Raw genomic sequence first — 18019 nt, forward strand, 5'->3', positions numbered from 1 at the left:
AGGAAGGAAGGAAAGAAAAAGACACTTTGCCAGTGTATAGGACCTGACAACGTTAAGCCAAGATGGGATTTTTAAAAAATTTTAAACAGGTCTATAACAAGCCAACCATATTGAAGCAGTAATTAAAAATCTCCCAACTAAAAATGTCAACAGGACCGGGCAGTGGTGGCGCACGCCTTTAATCCCAGCACTTGGGAGGCAGAGGCAGGCGGATTTCTGAGTTTAAGGCCAGCCTGGTCTACAGAGTGAGTTCCAGGACAGCCAGGGCTACACAGAGAAACCCTGTCTTGAAAAACAAAAACAAAAACAAAACAAAACAAAAAAAAAACCCAAAAAATGTCAACGGGGCCTAGGAGATGACTCACCAAATAGTGCTTGTTAATACAAGTACAAGGACCAGAGTTCAAATCCACAGGGTGCATGCAAAAGTCAGACATGACAGCACATGTCTGTAACCCCTGTTCCTGTAAGACAACAGGAAATGAAGTCACACAAGACACCCTGCCACAACAAAGTAGGAAGCATGGGTGACACCATGATTGTCCTCTCACAACACAGACTAATAAAAGCATTTTTACGGTGTATGCACGCTTGCAGTCACAAGTATGAACATATACAGCACACACACCACACCCACAACACACCACACACAACACAACACACCACACACAACACAATTTTGTAAGCAAAATAAAGTATGTAAACCTCTGCTCAGAAAGCTTCAGTGTGGAATTCTATCAAGGCTTTAAAAAAAAAGAATTAGCACCAATTCTTTTCAAATTATTCCAAAAACTAGACACAGAAGGAATGCTTCTAAACTCAGTTTACATACCTAGTCATTACCCTGATACTCAAACTAGAGAGACACACAAAAAAAATTATATAATAATTGCTCTAATAAACATAGATTGAAAATTCTCAATAAAATATTTGCAAGCTGAATTCATGACCATATTTGTTTAAAAGACTTAAAAACAGAAGCGGGGCTGGCTAAGGAGAACACGGAACTAGCAGGAGTGGGCGGGGGCAAACCAGGATAAGGGCAGCGGGCTGTGAAGATGATCAAAATACATTATGTGTATTATGAAAATGTCATAATGAAACCCATCATTATGTATAATTGATGTATGCTAATAAAAACATTCCTAAAGCACAGGCAGATCTTAACCAGGGAAGGAAAGCAAATGCAGTTGATGTCCTTGAAGAAAACCGTGGCTCCAGGTCCATTAAACTGTGACAAGGCACCATGGGAAAACTGGCTCACAGCCACCATCAGCTCACAAGACTCATGAATACTAACAAGCTACAAATTGTCTCATTAAATGTGAAGGAAAAAAAAATGCTAGACGTAGCATCACCCGCTACATCCCGGTGCTAGGAACACTAAGCAGGAGGATCGTGAGTTTGAGGCCAGCCTCCGCTACTCAAGGAGACCCTGTTTCAAGAAAGAAAAGCTGAGGTGCGAGAGATGCCGGCACGTGTAGGAACCCTAAAAGTGCTCCCTGGGCTGCACAAATTTGAGAACCTAAGTTCAATTCCCAGAAGCATGCAGAAGGAGAAAACTGACTCCTTAGTTGTCCCTGAACTCCACACAATAATGCACTATGAGGATGCGCACACGTGCACACACACACACACACACCATCACCATCACCACCAAAAAGATAATACTTTTTTTTTTAAATAAAGAAAACTTACAGCTCATATCAAAGTCTGACAGTTCTGCTAGGAAGCTGTTACCGAGTCATCTCAGCAGGCTGCTGTCGCCTAACAGGCTCTGGTAACTCTAGTTTAGCTCGCTAAAAAAACAGCTCTGACCCAATCTGACCTGTAAAGTCCACTCTTGTGCCTTGGGTATGTGTGAGGGTCAGCTCCAGCTAGCCCACTCTGTCAGGGTTCTGGAAAAGATAGTACAAAAGAACCAGGGACTTCGGAGAGACTTGAGGGTGTCTGAACTAGTTTTTACTGCTCCTTTCCCCAACAGGCACCTTCAAGACTACTTTTAAGAATTGGGACATTCTGAACTCCCTGGGACCAAGACTAGGCTTCTGCTGGTTCCTCATTAACGCTGGAGATGAAGCCAGACAGGAATGAGGTGGATGGACATCCAGGAGTCCCCACCATGAGACAGAACATTGGATGCAAGAGTTGGGGCAGGAACAGCTAACACAACAGTGGTTCCCAGCCAGAAAAGATATATATACACATACAGACACACAGACACACACACACACATACACACACACACACACCACATATCATATATATATATATATATATATATATATATATATATATATATATAATTTAACTTTCCTCACCACACACTCAAACCCAGCAGTTGAAAGAACTGGGTTGTTAAAATATCTGCATCAATCATGTATCCCCTCAAATCAATCAGCTGCCAGGCAGGGCTTCTCACCCCGCAGGCTGACTACAGAGTCTGCCCACACTGCTCGGCTCAACAAACTAAGAGCACACCGTAGTAACACACCGAATCCCAGCACAGACTGGGAGCTGCCTGAGGAACTCCACCAGCTGTCCTTTGAGCTCCTAAGATCCCCAAGCAGGAAATGGAATCACCTGAGCTACAGTGTCTCCATTAAAGGAGGGACTGAAGGGGCACCAGGAGGTCACCATCAAAACTAGAGTCTCCAGGCTACAAAGCTAGTCTCTGTCTCTGTCTCTGTCTCTGTCTCTGTCTCTGTCTCTGTCTCTGTCTCTCTCTTTCACACACACACACACACACACACACACACACTCTACACAGGGATCATCAGACCCTTCTTACATGTGCAAGTGACTGTCACAGCTCCCAAGTCCTTCTTCACAGGAACCCCTACCCACCTCCTCCAACTGCTAGGAGCACGCTTTTTCCTCAAACACTGGATCTGTACTTCTCTCACTCCTAGAAACACGGCTCATGTCCAGGTCTTTCTGTGACTGCCCTCAAGGTAGGGCCCAGACAACTCTTCCTCACAGCACTTAACATGCCAGCAGTTGATGCTTTCAGCCTGCACACCAGCACCAAGCCCTGAACAACCAGCATCGTGTCTGTTGGCCACAGGCCAAGGCCGAACCCAAGTCGTGTGGAACCGAGTCCACTAAATGGGAGGCCAACCCAGACTCACAGCGTGGATCCCAGAATCATCGAGGAAGGCAGGAAAAGCCTGATACTCTCCACCCACAGCCTCTGAACAGTTGGCCAGCAGGAACGTGACAAGGCTCACCAGGCTGACAAACCCACTTATGCCAAAGAAAGCAAGGCAACCCCAACCCTGTGTGAGATTCTTCAGCCAGTGAGGAAAGGAGGGCTCTGGATTATAAAGAATACAAACGGGCTGTAACTGAGGTCCCAATGATTGCTAAGACGGCAAAGATGGGCAATGCAAGCCAAGGACCATCTGCAGCTGGATGGATAAAGGGAAGACAGCATATCCAAGTGGTGGAGTGTTATCTAGTCAGTAAAATGAAGAAATTTTGGTACAACAATGCTGTTAAGTCCATTTACATGGCACAGGATAGGCAAGTCCTTGAGGACAGAAAGCAGAACAGGGAGGCAGAGCCACTGTTTAAAGGAGACAGGTTTGGGGAGACTACATCTGGATGTGGGTAGTAGTGATGGGGCACAGTTAATGCCACTGGAGAGTAAGTAGCATTCTCTTACTCTTAATTCTCATTCTCTTAATCGTCTTAACGACCGATTGCTGTATAGACTTTACCACAGTAAGTGTTCTAAAGGACAAGGGGACACTGAGGAGGCAATATCCAGTTCTCCCTATGAGAGAGGGGGCAGTTCAGGCCACCAAGGGAGAGGCCTGTGGGGCCGAGCTGCCGGCTAATGGCCCTCCCACCCTGTCTCAGGTACAGGAAGCCAGAGAGAAGAGGTCTTACATGAAGGGTTTAAGACTCACATCACTCTCCAAGAACACTGTGACTCCTGTTGCCTGTCAACAACTCCAGATTCCTCCTTCTAGATTTTAAGTCTGAATCCATCTCCACTTGTTTCCAGGGGACCTCTACATAACACTCTGAGCAGTGGGGGCCCTGCTCATGGGGCAGCTGGATTCCCCATCTTCTGTGTCCACGGACACCTTTTCCACACCCCCCCCCCCGTGCACTCCTCAGGACTTAAACCCACCTTCCTAAGAAACCTTGGGAGCAACCTCTTCTTGACAACTCTAGTTTTCAAGATTTTCTGTGACAAAGCCGTGTGGCCTGGTGAGCCATGTGCCCAACATGTTCCCTGCTTTCACAGACAGATCTGCCAACAGTTGGCCATGCCACACTTGTGCTTAGCCCACTGGGCCTCAGTTCCCCCCACCCTCCCACCGTAAGTCACCGGGTTGCATGGAACTGTAACAGCTGAAAGCAGAACCGGAGTTGGAAGTGTCTGGCATGGAAGACCGAACAGATGGTTATATAACAACTCAATGTTGCAATGAGATTAAACTTAATTTTTTGAAAGCATTTCTATGTGTGTATTGGAGAGATGACTCAGTCGATAAAACACCTGCCACATGCATTTGAGGACCTGAACTCAGATTCCCCAATACTCTCTTAAAAAGCCAGGAACAGCAGTGCAGTCTGTAGCTGCAGCACTGGGGAAAGGGTTGAAAAGGGGCACAGAGACTGGAAGATGCCTAGAACTCATTGACCAGCCAGTCTAGATGATGAGTGAGCTCTAGATTCAATGAAAAACACTGCGCCAACCACTGAAGGAGAGGAGGACAGTGAGAAAGATGCTGGACACACACGTCTACATGCACACACCCCTGCATACACATATATGCACATGTGCATCTGCACACGCATGCCCGCACATACTCACACACCCAAACACTCATAAGCAAATTTGAACACTAAGCCAGGCATACTATTACACACCTGCAGTCCCAGCACCCGTGAGACACAAGCAGGAGACTAGTTCGTGAGTTCAAGACCAGTGTGGTCTATAGAATCAGTTCTAAGCCAGCTATGGCTACACAGTGAGATTAGTGAGACCCTGTCCTTTCTTTTTTCTTTTTCTTTTTTTGCTGTTAAGTTTGCGTTTATTTGCCTCAAAGTAGTAGATAACCTTAGCATCCTAGGTTCTCATGTACCAATATGGATAACTGTTTTTCCAACTTACTCAATCATGGTTTTTTCAGTGTTAAATCTCCACAGAATATGCTTGTTAATTAACGCATGCTCCTTTTAACATTTTTTTTCTTTTATTTTTTTCTTGCATATTACATCCTGACCACAGTCTCCCCTCCCTCCACTCTTCCCAGTTCCTATCTCCTCCACCTCTCCTCTTCCACAGATCCACTCCTCTGTGTCCCTTCAGAAAAGAGCAGGCCTCGTGGGGGTATCTACTGAACATAGCATAACAAGTTACCAGAAGAGTAAGCACAAACCCTCATATCAAGGCTGGATGAGGCAACCCAGTGGGAAGAAAAGGGTCCCTAGAGCAGACAAAAGAGTCAGAGACACCCGACTCCCACTGTTAGAAAATCCCACAAGAACCCCCAGCAGCTACACGACCATAACGCATACGCAGAGAACCTTGAGACCCTTTCTTAACAGCAATCCCACACACACCAATTTCTTTTTAAATAAAAAGTAAAACTATTTCCATGCTAGCTGAAACTTGGTTAAACGCCTTGGTGGAACAACTAAATGCCTTGTTCGTTAATTTTCCAAAGTACAATACCCTAGCAAAATCATTTGTGTAGACTTCAAAATATAAGAAAAAAAAAAAAAACCCTCACTCCCTACCGTCTTCCCAAACAGCCCCCACCTGCAGTGCACCTCCCTACTTTGTCTTCTCTGGCTTAAGAATTCAGTCTGCCTTATCCTGTTCTGTCCAGTGCTATAGTTATGCCAGTACAGCGCCCTGGGACCACCATGAAGCCCTTTTGCAGGGGTACCCTGGCTGTTCATAACTGTGAAGACCAGCATGGTTCTGAGTCTGTTTGGGGCTGGGCTGGGTCCAAAAGCGTGGGGCAGATCTATGTGGACGTCCACCCATGCTGAGCACAGAGGCTCGCTGGGCGTCCAGCTGTCAGCGCGAGGCCAGCCGCCCTGCCCTTTTCTCTGAGGCTCCTGAGCCAGCCCAGTGGGATGCTGGCCTTTTCTCTCCCGTCTTGACAGCAGGCACAGATTTAATGATGGGAAGGCACTTTGCGAATCCACGGCACTCAGTAATTGCTAACTCATTCTCCCAGACTGTGCTCTGAGGGCTACAGAGGTGATCATCTGCTCTTAGGGTTGGCGCCCCGGGCGCCCACACTCCAGCCGGAGTGGGCAGAAGTAAATACCCAACAGGGGTCTCCACTTAAGCCCTCCCCCAGCACAGAGGGGGAGCAAGACCTTCCTAAACAGGAACCAAAGAAAGAGAGTGTGATGCTGCTGCTAATATGGGCTCTTCCACCCCAGCTAACTCAGGATCCAGGACAACCTTGACCCTGAAAATCTTTATAAACACACACACACACACACACACACACACACACACACACACACATGCATATGCACATGCGCGTGCACGCACTCACGCAAACACATATACACACATGCACACACATGCCTCACCCTAGTTTAGACACAGATTAGCCATAAGACCATGGCTTTGGGGTCAGACGGGCCTGAATTCTAACCTAGACTGTCATGATTCTTGTCTGAGACTAACTTAACTCTAAGCCCAGAAGGTATTAAAACAGATTCCCTGAAAAGAAAATAATAATAACTTTGTAAAGAAGGAAACAGGTTTGGGAGATGGGACCACCTAGAGCTCCCTGAAGTTGAAGTGGCATGTGGAAATCACATTTTCATGGACGTCTATAGGGCTCAGGGGCTAGAAGGACATGTTTGAATTCTGATAACTTCTCTATAGTAGCCAATCCCAGTCTTCACAGATACGTGGGGCCAGGTGCTTGTCTGTGCTCCAGCCTGTCTCCTCAGCTCTGACAAACAAGAAGTTTTTCTCTGGCTTGTTTGGGTTTTTATTGGTAATAGATTTTGTTGGTAGTAGACAGGATTTAACTATGTAGCCCTGGCTGTCCTGAAACTCTCTATGTAGACCAAGCTGGCCTTGAAATCACAGAGATCCATCTGCCTCTGCCTAGAAAGTGTTAAGATTAAAGGCGTGTACCACTCACTATTCCTGGCTTGGAGTATTTTGGGTCTTTTGTTTTCTTAATTCTGTTTTGGTTTTTATTGTGTCTGCATATGCTATGCATGAGTACAGGCTCATGTCATGACATCCATGTGGAGATCAGAGGACCACTCTTGGGAGTCAGTTCTCTCCAACATCGTGTTCCAGGTCAGATTGATTGTCCAGTTTGCATAGACAAGCACCCTTACCTGCTGAGCCACCTTTCAGCCACTCTCCAGAGCTTTGTGGCACATGAGAATGTGCTAGAAGCAGAGAAGTCCCTTAGAGATGCTCCTGCTTGGGCCAGCTTGTCCTGTCACCATTTAAGCAAGGCCACTTTTATTGTTAACACCTTGAGCCTCTCACAGGCTTCCTGTCTCTGGACAAAGCTCAAGAACTTTCTGGAAAGTGGGATCTTAAGAAATGATGGACACCTAGCAAGACTCCTGAGGGACAGCAGAGACGGGAAGGAGGCTGCATCAGAGCTGGGGGCCACCTGGGAGTCCCATTTCCCACACAGCCGTCTGCATCTTCTCAGAAGCTGGACAGACTTAGCAGCTCTGCCTCCTGGCCTGGACGTGTGGCAATAGCGAGGTCACCTTCTGCTTCGGGTAATTTCCCTCGGAGGCGAGACAGATCCATTCTGTACAGCTATTTGTTTCAGTGGAGAAGCCTCCTGCCTTTGATGGGGGCTGGGTCCTGGCGGGAAGAGATGCTTTGTTCTTCTGACCAGTGCTGACAGTTTAATTAAACCCAGCTTGAGACGGGGTCGTGGGGGTCAGTCATTCTTCCACAGAGCTGCACAGGCTCCCCAGCCTGGCTCCCACCACCAGGGCCTTGTTAATGAGTTATCGTAGTCCTTATGACAGGGATATATACACACATGGGAAGTAGCTGGGCTGCTTCAATCACTACCTACCCCGCCCAAACCTGCAGAAATCTGCAGAGACCAAGAAGTCAATCTGGGGCGGATGCAGAAGGGCTTCAAGGCTGAGCAGAAGCCCAGAGAACCTGAGTGTCCAAAGCAATTTGAAGATGAGTAAAGGGTGTAGCCGGCCCAGAGAGCTTCTTGTCTGTCAGAGCTGGGGAGACAAGCTAAGGCACGGACAAGCACCTGGCCCCACCTAGCCAAGGGAAGTGTGGGACTGGCTGCTGTAGAGAAGTTCTCAGAATTCAAACATGTCTGTCAACCCCAAACCTGAGCCCTGTGGAAGTCCATGAAAATGACATTTCTACACCCTCTGAGAATTGAGTGACAAGTGAAAAGTTGGTCCAAACCGAGGTAACCTGCTGCCAGGTTCAGCCTCCCCAACAGGAGACTCAGGTGTGGCACAGCCCTCAGACAGCAACTGTGGTGGACTGTCACCCCCTGGACAGATGGACATGTTGAATCCATAAGGCTGTCCAAGTCCGACCAGCCCTGCTGGTCGCAGCCACAGACAGAGCAGGTTCAAATTTGGCTGAGCCCTTAGACATGTCTCAAAGTCTCTGACCTTGCATATTTTCGTCTATAAAAAGGGGACATGCAGGCTGGCTAGCTGGACTAACCAAAGCCAACTGATGAGCTCTGGGTTCAGCAAGAGAGCCTGGCTCGACACAAAAGATGAAAAATAATTGAGGGAAATGCCCAGCATCAACTTCCGGCATCCCCAGCCATGTGCACATGTGCACCCCAATACATGAGCACACACACGTGTGCACACAAGCCACACATACATTCACAAATTTAAAAAATAATGATAATAAAATAAAGAAGAGAGGTACAGGCCCCCTCAGTCGGAGAATAAAGACTTTACCTACAGTCTGAGGATGCTAAGGACCGTGACCTGTGCAATACCACCCAGGTGGTCTCTGCTGGCTTCCCTTCCACTGCTCAAGAATGTAATCAAAAAGACAGTCAAAAGCCACACTTCAGTCTTTCTGCTGGCCAGTAACCCAGTCTCCCTCCATGGCCTTTCTGGGTATTTCTGCAGGGGTATCTAAATCCTTCTTTAAAAAAGTAAAATTAACTTGAGTGAAGCAAAAGCTGAGGACAGGTCCTTGGGCAGTGAAGAGAGGATGCTAAGATTCTAAGCTAAGGAGGAGAACTCTGGACCAGGCTGAGTCTGCAGAGACAGAGAAGCCAATACTGATGCTGAGCTACATCAAGGGTGGGGTCACTCTGAGGTGAGAGGTGTAGGAGTTAGGTTGTTCCTCCCAGAACAATCCCGGCACGGATGTCCCTGATACCTGCCACGTGCCACAGCTAATGATGCTGAGACACAAATGTGTTCATCTTTCGTCAACCTCGCAACAGCCCTGGGACACAGACATTATTTTGGTTCCACAAAAGAGCAGCTGGATCCACAGGGCTAAATGAAGCCACACCATGCCTCTGGGACTCGTTGTTTTTGGGGAGTTTATGGCATTGAGCCTTCTCGTGTGCGAGGCGAGCACCGTACCACTGCCCTGCCTCCCTGCCCACCAGCGTTAGTTTTAACTCAGACACAGGGGCTTTCCATTAGTGTTCAAAGCTGGCAGGTTTCCTACCATAAATACAATACGTCCTTCTTAAAGAACATCTGGGAAATACAAAAGAAAAAAATCACCCGCAGTCAATCCCCGCTAGAATTCTGAAGTCATTTTCCATGTATTATTTAGAGTAATTCAGGGATCAATACAACTCTGGCTTTTGATATCACAAACATCTGCATGATTTGACATCTCCCACGAAGGCCATTTCTGATGACTGCTTAAGTACACCATCAAGCAAATACGCTGGAATTTGTCTAACCACTCCCCTGATGTGGGGCATTAAGGTTATTTCCACATTCTCTTCAGTATTCTAAATATGGCTGCAGCGTGCATACTTATGCTGGGGCTTTATCTCCCTGGGGTGGACACTCAGTGGTGAAATTTCCTAGTCCTGGTTTAAGCCCATTTTCAGGTTCATTATGTACCCTCAGAGTCCCAGTGTCTACTTCCAGTCCTTACATTCCACTGCTCTCTGATCCAAGGCACAGCACCTCTCTGGGACATCCATTGTGCATTTGGAAGGAATCGACAAGCTATCCCAACACCAGGGGGATTGCTAGTATAGAACACATAGTAGATTTCTGGGAGCTGCACAGACAAGATCAACTGGACCGTCCCACCTGAACACCCTGGCCACACCCTCTCCAGCACATTTGGTTCCTCTCAAGTCTACTGCCACACTGATCAGCAGAGCATCTGCATGAAAGTCTTTAATTTTCTCCAGATGTAAAGGCTTAGTAACAGATCCCTCCAAAGCAAAGGAAAAGTCAACAGAGGGACCAGAAACACAGTACCGATGCTGGTCTTAGCATGCCTTCTTAAGGGATGCCAGGGACCTGCAGCTGAGGAGCCAGTTCCAGAGAGATCGATACATCAGCTGACTACACACACACACACACACACACACACACACACACACACACACCCACCACCATTGGGCCTAAGATGGACTAATAACATCCCTATCCCCAAATCTCCAGAGATAGGACCCAAGACCCTACAGAGATCTGATCTGTGTGGTTACAAGTAGGAAGAGGGTTAACACTGTGGTTGATGCAAATGGTTGGGGCACTAAAGTCACCGTTGACAAGGAGCGTCCTGGGGTCCTCGGTGGTACAGAAAGGAGCAAGACAGCAAGGTGAACTGAAAGAACTAGAAACATCCTTGCATCTCGGTAGGTGTGGGGGATAGCTACACCGTGGTTCCTCTCCTGGGGAGTCTAGGAACTTGATGGTCATGCTTTACACACCCACCCCCACCGTCACCCCTACCAGTCCTCAGGATAGCATGCCCAAGAGCTTTGTGATTAGGAACTTAGAATCAGATGTTTATGTCACCAGAACATGATGGGGATGAAGCAAAGAATCGCAGCAAGGAAACCTTTAAACACTCCCTTGTCTGTCCCCATACAGTCACCGCCATGGTGCCTGGGTAAGCCCCGGCAGAGGAGCAAGGACTCTGCCAATAAGACTTTGCTCAGCCACCTCCCAAGAAGGTGCCCTTTCCAAGATGGCTCCTGCTGGAGGTGCACAGAATGCACGGGCACTGACATGATTTCAAGTCTTTGGTGGATGTGGGTGGAACACGCTAACAGGCATTCTCTGCTGAATCCTGCTGGCTCCTATGTCTTGCTTACAGAGGGGATTTAGAGATATGGAGAGGCTGGGGCACAGCTTCACAGTAGAATGTGCATTCAGCACTCAGGAGGCCCAGGGTTCCATCTCCGGCACCAAAGCAAAGAGTGAAGAAGGGCTTGAGACAGACCTGAAGAAAACAATCTCTCTTCGCCCAGAGCCAGCTACGGGCTATAGCCCTACACAAAAATGTCCTCCTGCCAAATGCAAGGGAGCAGATGCCCAGAGAGTACGTCAGGAAGCATTCAGATGTACAGGCTTTCTGAGAGCTTGGAAATACCATCCCACCCCTGCTAGAGCTTGAGGCCACTGCCTCCCTTGGCTCCCAGCCCAGGGGATTGCCAAGAGCAGGTGTCCTCTTCCTCAGGCTCCTCCCTCCTTGAGTGGATTTCCATATGCCAGTTTGGTTACAAAGTCTGGCTACTTAATATTTGTTAAAGTGTGGAAGACCTTTGCTCCAAAAATTCCTGTTGAAATATGAAACATGAAGAGCGTGGGGCTAGGAGTCAGGGTTGCTCACGTGACTCCATGGATATTATTTTGCCTCTCCAATCTTGTCTCCGCCATGGTAAAGCAATGAGACACTCTCTGACACAGTCACATGTACCAGGTGCAGGAGTTCCTTGCAGGGGAACCTGCATTATCAGGGCCATGACAGACATTCATGGCTGGCCACCCAGCAAGCATGGCTGCATACCCCAGCTCAGCTGGTAGCGTACAAAATTCAAGAAGAAATGCTGGCTTCCAAAACAGTTACACTGAGAAAACCCAAAGCCACCTGACCTTGGATGGACTGTTTCCCAGTCTGTCTCCCATTCCCTGCAGAGTCCCCACCCCAGGCTATCAAGACTGTTGATAACCACCGTTAAGAGGACTCAAAAATCTCCCAACTCAAAATTTTAAAATCCTCTAAAAAACTAACAATAGGGCATGGTTGTGCTAAGTAGTTATAAAGCAAAAAATTAAGAAAAACAGGTTATTATAGAGCAAATGGGAGGTCCAGAGTTAAGAATGTCCTGATATGCAAGACAGTAGTCTGATAATGAGCTCCCCACCACAAAGGTAGCCAAAGGCTCGGTGTAGGCTGAGGAGCTCACCAGAGCCTCCTTATAAGTCTCAAAGGCCCCCATCCAACCCCAGATCCCACAAAACAGAATAGACAGTAGAACAACTCAAAACCATGGAGAACCACGGTGCGACAATTAGCAAGTATCCTTTGTACTTGGAAGAAGCACACTGGCAGCCAATAAAACGACGGCTCTGCAGCTGATAAAAAAAATGACAGCTTGACACCATTGATACTGAATCCAGTCCCAGAGCACATGATTCTAAAGGTAGACAGAGCTGAAAATAGAAATAGCTTCACGAGGGTTTAGTGGAACGAATGAAGGTTCAACCTAAGACGGGCATGCAAAGGCAGCGACAAGGGCATCAGAGTGTCCACAACAGACTGTGAGCGAAGTTGCAGACATGCCTTCCTCCATGACCTTGCCACCTGCAGCAGCGTGTGCACTAGGATTCTTTCAAGCTCTTGCCTGGAGAAGTTCGTACACAGACTCCTGTAGAAAGGTCTGGCCTGTGATGCCTAGATCCTTTCCTGCCGATAGGTAGCATGAGGCCAAGGTCTGAGTGAGAGCCACTGACTCCATCCCCCCCCACACACACACCCCACCGCACCCCCCTATGCACACACACAGGGTCCCATACCCCCCACAGGGTGGGTAGTAACCCACGTGTGTCACTCACAGTCTGGATAGAGCCTGGTTGTTCTGGAACAGTAGTTCAGGCAATACTTGAAGCTGGTTGCGGTTCAGTCGTCTGGAAAAGGTAAGAGGAGAGAGTCACCTAAGCGTCAGGTGGTGGCAGAAGACACTCAGAAAGCACTGCATTTCAAGTCATTAGGACCTTGATGGAGTCCCAGGAGGACCTGAATGGAGCCCCCACGCCCTGCCACCAGGGGAAGCACCTTCTCTAAGGCACTGTTTCTCTAAGCAAGGCTCACCTGTGAGTGACCACTCAGCCATACATCACCGAGGAGGATGAGACCTCCTACACAGCTACGGTCTCCCTTCTCCTTTGTTTCCTATCATCCCTTTCATGACCCACCAAGATCTGATCCCAAGACAATTCCAGCTGTGAATTGAATCCTTGATCTTATAAAATGTGAGCTAGGTCCCAATGAGGTAGGGCAGCTCAACATCCCGGGACCTAAATGCTTCATCCATGCTTGGAGATTGATGGATTGGCTGGTTGGGTTTTTCTTTTGGTTTTGTTGTTGTTGTTTTTATTTTGTATTTTGTTGTTTGTTCTGGTTCTTTTTCAATAAAAATAACGTCTATTAAAAATGAATGCTTTCAGATAAGCATGGGGATACATGCCTTTAACCCCAGAACGTAGGATGCTGAAGCAGGAGGATCATTCTGAGCCTGAAGATGGGCAAGCCTACATAATGAGTTCCAAGACAACCTGAGACAGGCTGAGACCATATCTCAAAAGTAGGGGAATTTAGATAGATGAATAGATAGGTAGATAGACAGATGATAGATAAATAGATAGATGATAGATAGATAGATAGATAGATAGATAGATAGATAGATAGATAGATAGACAGATGGATAGATGGATAGACAATAGATGATAGATAATGATAGACATATAAATAGATGATAGATGATATAGATAAATATTATAGATGGATGGATGGATAGATAGATGATAGATTATAGACAGATATAGATAGATGATAAATGACAGATGGATAGATAGATACATAGATAGATACATAGACAGATACATGGATAGATGGATAGATAGATCAATAATGGATGTTTTAAAAAAAATAAAACTCAGGCACTGGAAGTGGTAGCACAGACATCATTCAATCCCAGCACCCTGGAGGTAGAAACAGACAAATCTCTACGAGTTCGAGGTCATCCTGGTCTATCTACATAGATTGTTCCTGGATAGCCAAGGCTATACAGAAAGATCCTATCTCAACAGCAAGTAAATACATAGGTAAATCAAAATAGGGGGAAAAAATTAAATAAAAAGGAAAACACACTCAAACACCAGCATGTCCCTTTCCAGGAAGCTTTTTTCCTGACCAAACAATAGAGATTTTATTTCAGGGCTGAGAAGTAAACCCAGACTTCATGCCCTTGAAGAAAGTGCTAGAAAACTGAGCTGTACCCTCGCCATGCCTTTATTTCTAATACCTAAGTGGTGCTCTGAAAGTTATTTTTCTTCTAGGACAGTGTTTCTCAACCTCCTAATGCTGTGACCCTTTAATGCAGTTCCTCATGTCCTGGTGCCGCCCAACTGTACAATTACACTGTTGCTACTTCACAACTGTAAGTTCGCTACTGTTATGAATCACAATGTAAATGTCTGATATGCAGGATATCTGATATACAAGGGCCGGTCATCCCCAAAGAGGTCACGGCCCACAGGCTGAGAACAGCTATTCTGGGGCACATAAGAGGATCACCCTGCACACGGGCAGGAGCCAGAAGTCTGGGTCTGGAATCTGCCTGGCAGGAAGACAGAGCACAGAAAGGATCCACACCTGCTGTGGGAAGATTGCTTGTTACTTCTGAGAAATTATAGCAAATAATAGTAAATAAATATTTAGAGAAAGAGAGAGAAAGAGAGAGAGAAAGAGAGAGAGAAAGGAGACTTCTGCAAAAGTCTCCCGCAACACGTCAGCACTGTGTGCTACACACAGGCCACTCAGGTTTTCTTTCACTGACTGGGAGTTAGCTCAGAAAACAAAACAACAACAACAACAAAACAACAACAACTTCTTCTGGTGGGAGAGAAGAGACGGAAGGAACTCCACGCAGCATGCAGGAGCTCATGGGTGGTTAGCTCCTCTGAGGTCGTCTTGCATCTGATATGTGAGAATGGTCTTGTCACCGCACTGGGGACCATCATGTTCCAGTGCAGGACAGAACCAGATTTACAGCTTTAGGAGACCAATTGGAAGAAATTGACTTTGAAGGGCAGGTTCCTAGGGAACCACAACATTGCCTTGGAAGAAAAGGGACCACTGATGTAGCCTTAAAGCAACAAGAGCAGACATCGGATCTCTCCCAGTCCCTTATCCCCAGGCCAATAAATTAATCCTGTATTTACACTGCCTGGTAATTGCTAGGTTTAGGTTTGTTTTGTTTTCCCCCAAGACTTTCTCATTTTTCTGCCTTCAATTTTTGAAAACATTCAGAAGGGGGAAGGGAAGGAAATTCAATGACTAAAGTGGAAAATCGAAAAACGCTCAAGGAGTGAGCCTTGTCACAAGAGACACAAGGATATCTCAGAATGAAAAGAGCAGCCGAGGGCCCCTGCCGTTCTTTGCCTTTCTCAACTTTGTGTACCAAGACAGATGCTTCTAGACATCACCTCATAGGATGGAAGCAGAGTAAAAAGCGGGCTTCCTCCTCTCAAATGATGCTCTCATCTGCGCACACACCTCCCTCCCTGCAGCAGTAAATGTTTAATGCTGTCATCTTTCCATAGAGCTTGCCTCTTACCAGGTGCCCAAGACTAGCTTGCTGACATCGTGAAGTTGCCCTCTTGAGAGTTGAGGCAGACTGTGATGCCAAGAGGGAAAGCGGCTAACCTGAGCTAAGCTGTGTAGGCTTCTGAAGCTTGCCCTTTTGCCACTCCCATCCCAGCTCATGTCCCCCATAATTGACTGCCCAGGCAACTGAGCATGCTCCATGACCTCTGCGCAGCAGGCTAGCCCTGGCTACGGCTTAGACTTCATGACCTGCAGGGCTTCACACTCCTGCTTCTATATCTGCTTTTCCTAACTGCTTGTGAGAACCAGCTATGTCTGCTCTCAACCTTGTTTACAGCACAGGTACTTAGAAATAGGGTTACACAATTCAATCACGTTCATTCACAAATAAATGTAATGCCACTGGGAAGAGAGTCATCTATATGAAAATTATGTTGGCTGCTTTGGAGAGATCTTAGAGAGAGAAAAAAAAAAAGGAAACCTGCCAATTGAAGAGCTGTTGAATTCAGTAAAAAGATTTAATTCTTCACCCAAATTGCTTCCAAGGTGCTGAAAGAAATCTCATTCTACCTTCAAGAAACCAAAACCAGAAACACACACACACACACACACACACACACTCACACACACACACACACACACACACACACACACACACACACACACACACGGTTTATGTGTGTGGTTTGGATGAATACAGCCATACAGAACCCCAGTCACTGTCTCATACCAAAAGGAATAGAGGAATTCTTGGGGGTGAGGCTGGGAAAGAGGCCAATAAATGTACATTTCCATTTTAATTGAAAACGCTATATCCACAGACTGAGTGTTTCTATTCTGACTCCGCACTCCCACCGGCTTTCACAAACCGATCCCCCTGGTCTCCCACAAACCAGAGCAGATGGCCACTGCACTGGCTGCTCACGGAAGGGGTTCACAGTGCATATCTGACACCCCCAGGTGACCCAGCCCAGGGAAAGGAGCTGAAAGGGGACAGAAGGGATAAGGTCTGCAGAGACCAGTTGTGACTGAGAAAGGAAGCCCCTGCCAAGTCTCAGGTAGCCCCAGCAGGTACAAGGGGCCACGCCTCCTCTACTCCAAGGCCTGGCAAAACCAGAGGGGAGGTGGAATGGAGTGGATCCAAGTCAGTCAGTCCCACAGAGCCAGGTATCTTATTGTAAGAGTTTTAAAGAAAGCAGACACAGAAATGAACATCTGGCCTAGCACTGGATGGCTGGCTGCTCAGTTTAAGGCCTGGGGGGGAGGGGGAAGGTTTCTGAGCTGCAAGAAGACAATGAGACAAACATGTCCCTTTCCATTGGGTTAATGCTTTGTTTTCTTTAACATAAAAATGAAAGGAGAGAGATTAATTAGGTCTGACTTGTTAATAGTCTAAGCCTTGAAGACAAAACAATCTAATCTCCTCTTCTGCACTTGTGGTTTAGCTTCTAGACACCTAGGTGTCTCATCTGTGGAATGACACTTGCAGCAGAGTTATCTGAGGATTAGGTGACATACCACAGGGCCAAGGGCTTCACATGACACCTGGCAGTGGCAGACCTCAGTACTAGCTGTAATTGCTATAGAAATTCATTGTGCCAACATGGGGGGGGCAGAGAGAGGGAAAGAGGGAGAGAGGGAGAGAGGGAGAGAGGGAGAGAGGGAGAGAGGAAGAGAGAGAGAGAGAGAGAGAGAGAGAGAGAGAGAGAGAGAGAGAGAGAGAGAGAACAAAGCTGAATTGGTCCATTGCTTCACCTTTTGGTATGTGTAAGCTAATGGTCTCACCTGTTTTCTCCTCGATACTCTGTCTAGGTCCATCTAGGTCCATCTGGGTCTTCCTGTCTCTCTCTGTCTCTATCTCTTTTCTGTGTTTCTGTCTCTGTCTGTCTATCTATCTGTCTACACATATACACACACACACAGAGTCTTCACTTCCTGTCTTTCCTGCCTCATTCGTGCTGTGAGCACACCCCAGTGGTGTTGATGGTGTTTCAATCTTGACTGTAACTTATCTCCAACCAAATGGGTATTTCTAAGGTTTTGGTAATTTGCAAAGGACATACAGAAATATGAATTTCTAGCCATTATTCTGGTCAGTTCCTTAATATGAAATGACCTTTCTGGTCAAAGAACATGAACTTTGGGACTCTCCCACTTAATACCTGCATCCAAACCATTTTTGCAGGACCAGATGGGTGACCACCATAAAGAGAC

General features: G+C 46.9%; 1 protein-coding gene across 1 annotated transcript in view; it reads right to left on the reverse strand.

Moving 5' to 3' along the window:
* Slit1 (slit guidance ligand 1) overlaps positions 1-18019 on the reverse strand; it is a 147140-nt gene that overhangs the window by 109866 nt on the left and 19255 nt on the right. The window contains exon 4 of the mRNA XM_034504193.2: positions 13033-13104. Coding sequence (XP_034360084.1) covers positions 13033-13104 — 72 coding nt within the window. The remainder of the gene's footprint in view (positions 1-13032; positions 13105-18019) is intronic.

Source organism: Arvicanthis niloticus, chromosome 1 (genome assembly GCF_011762505.2).
Source record: "Arvicanthis niloticus isolate mArvNil1 chromosome 1, mArvNil1.pat.X, whole genome shotgun sequence".
Classification (NCBI taxonomy): Eukaryota; Metazoa; Chordata; class Mammalia; order Rodentia; family Muridae; genus Arvicanthis; species Arvicanthis niloticus.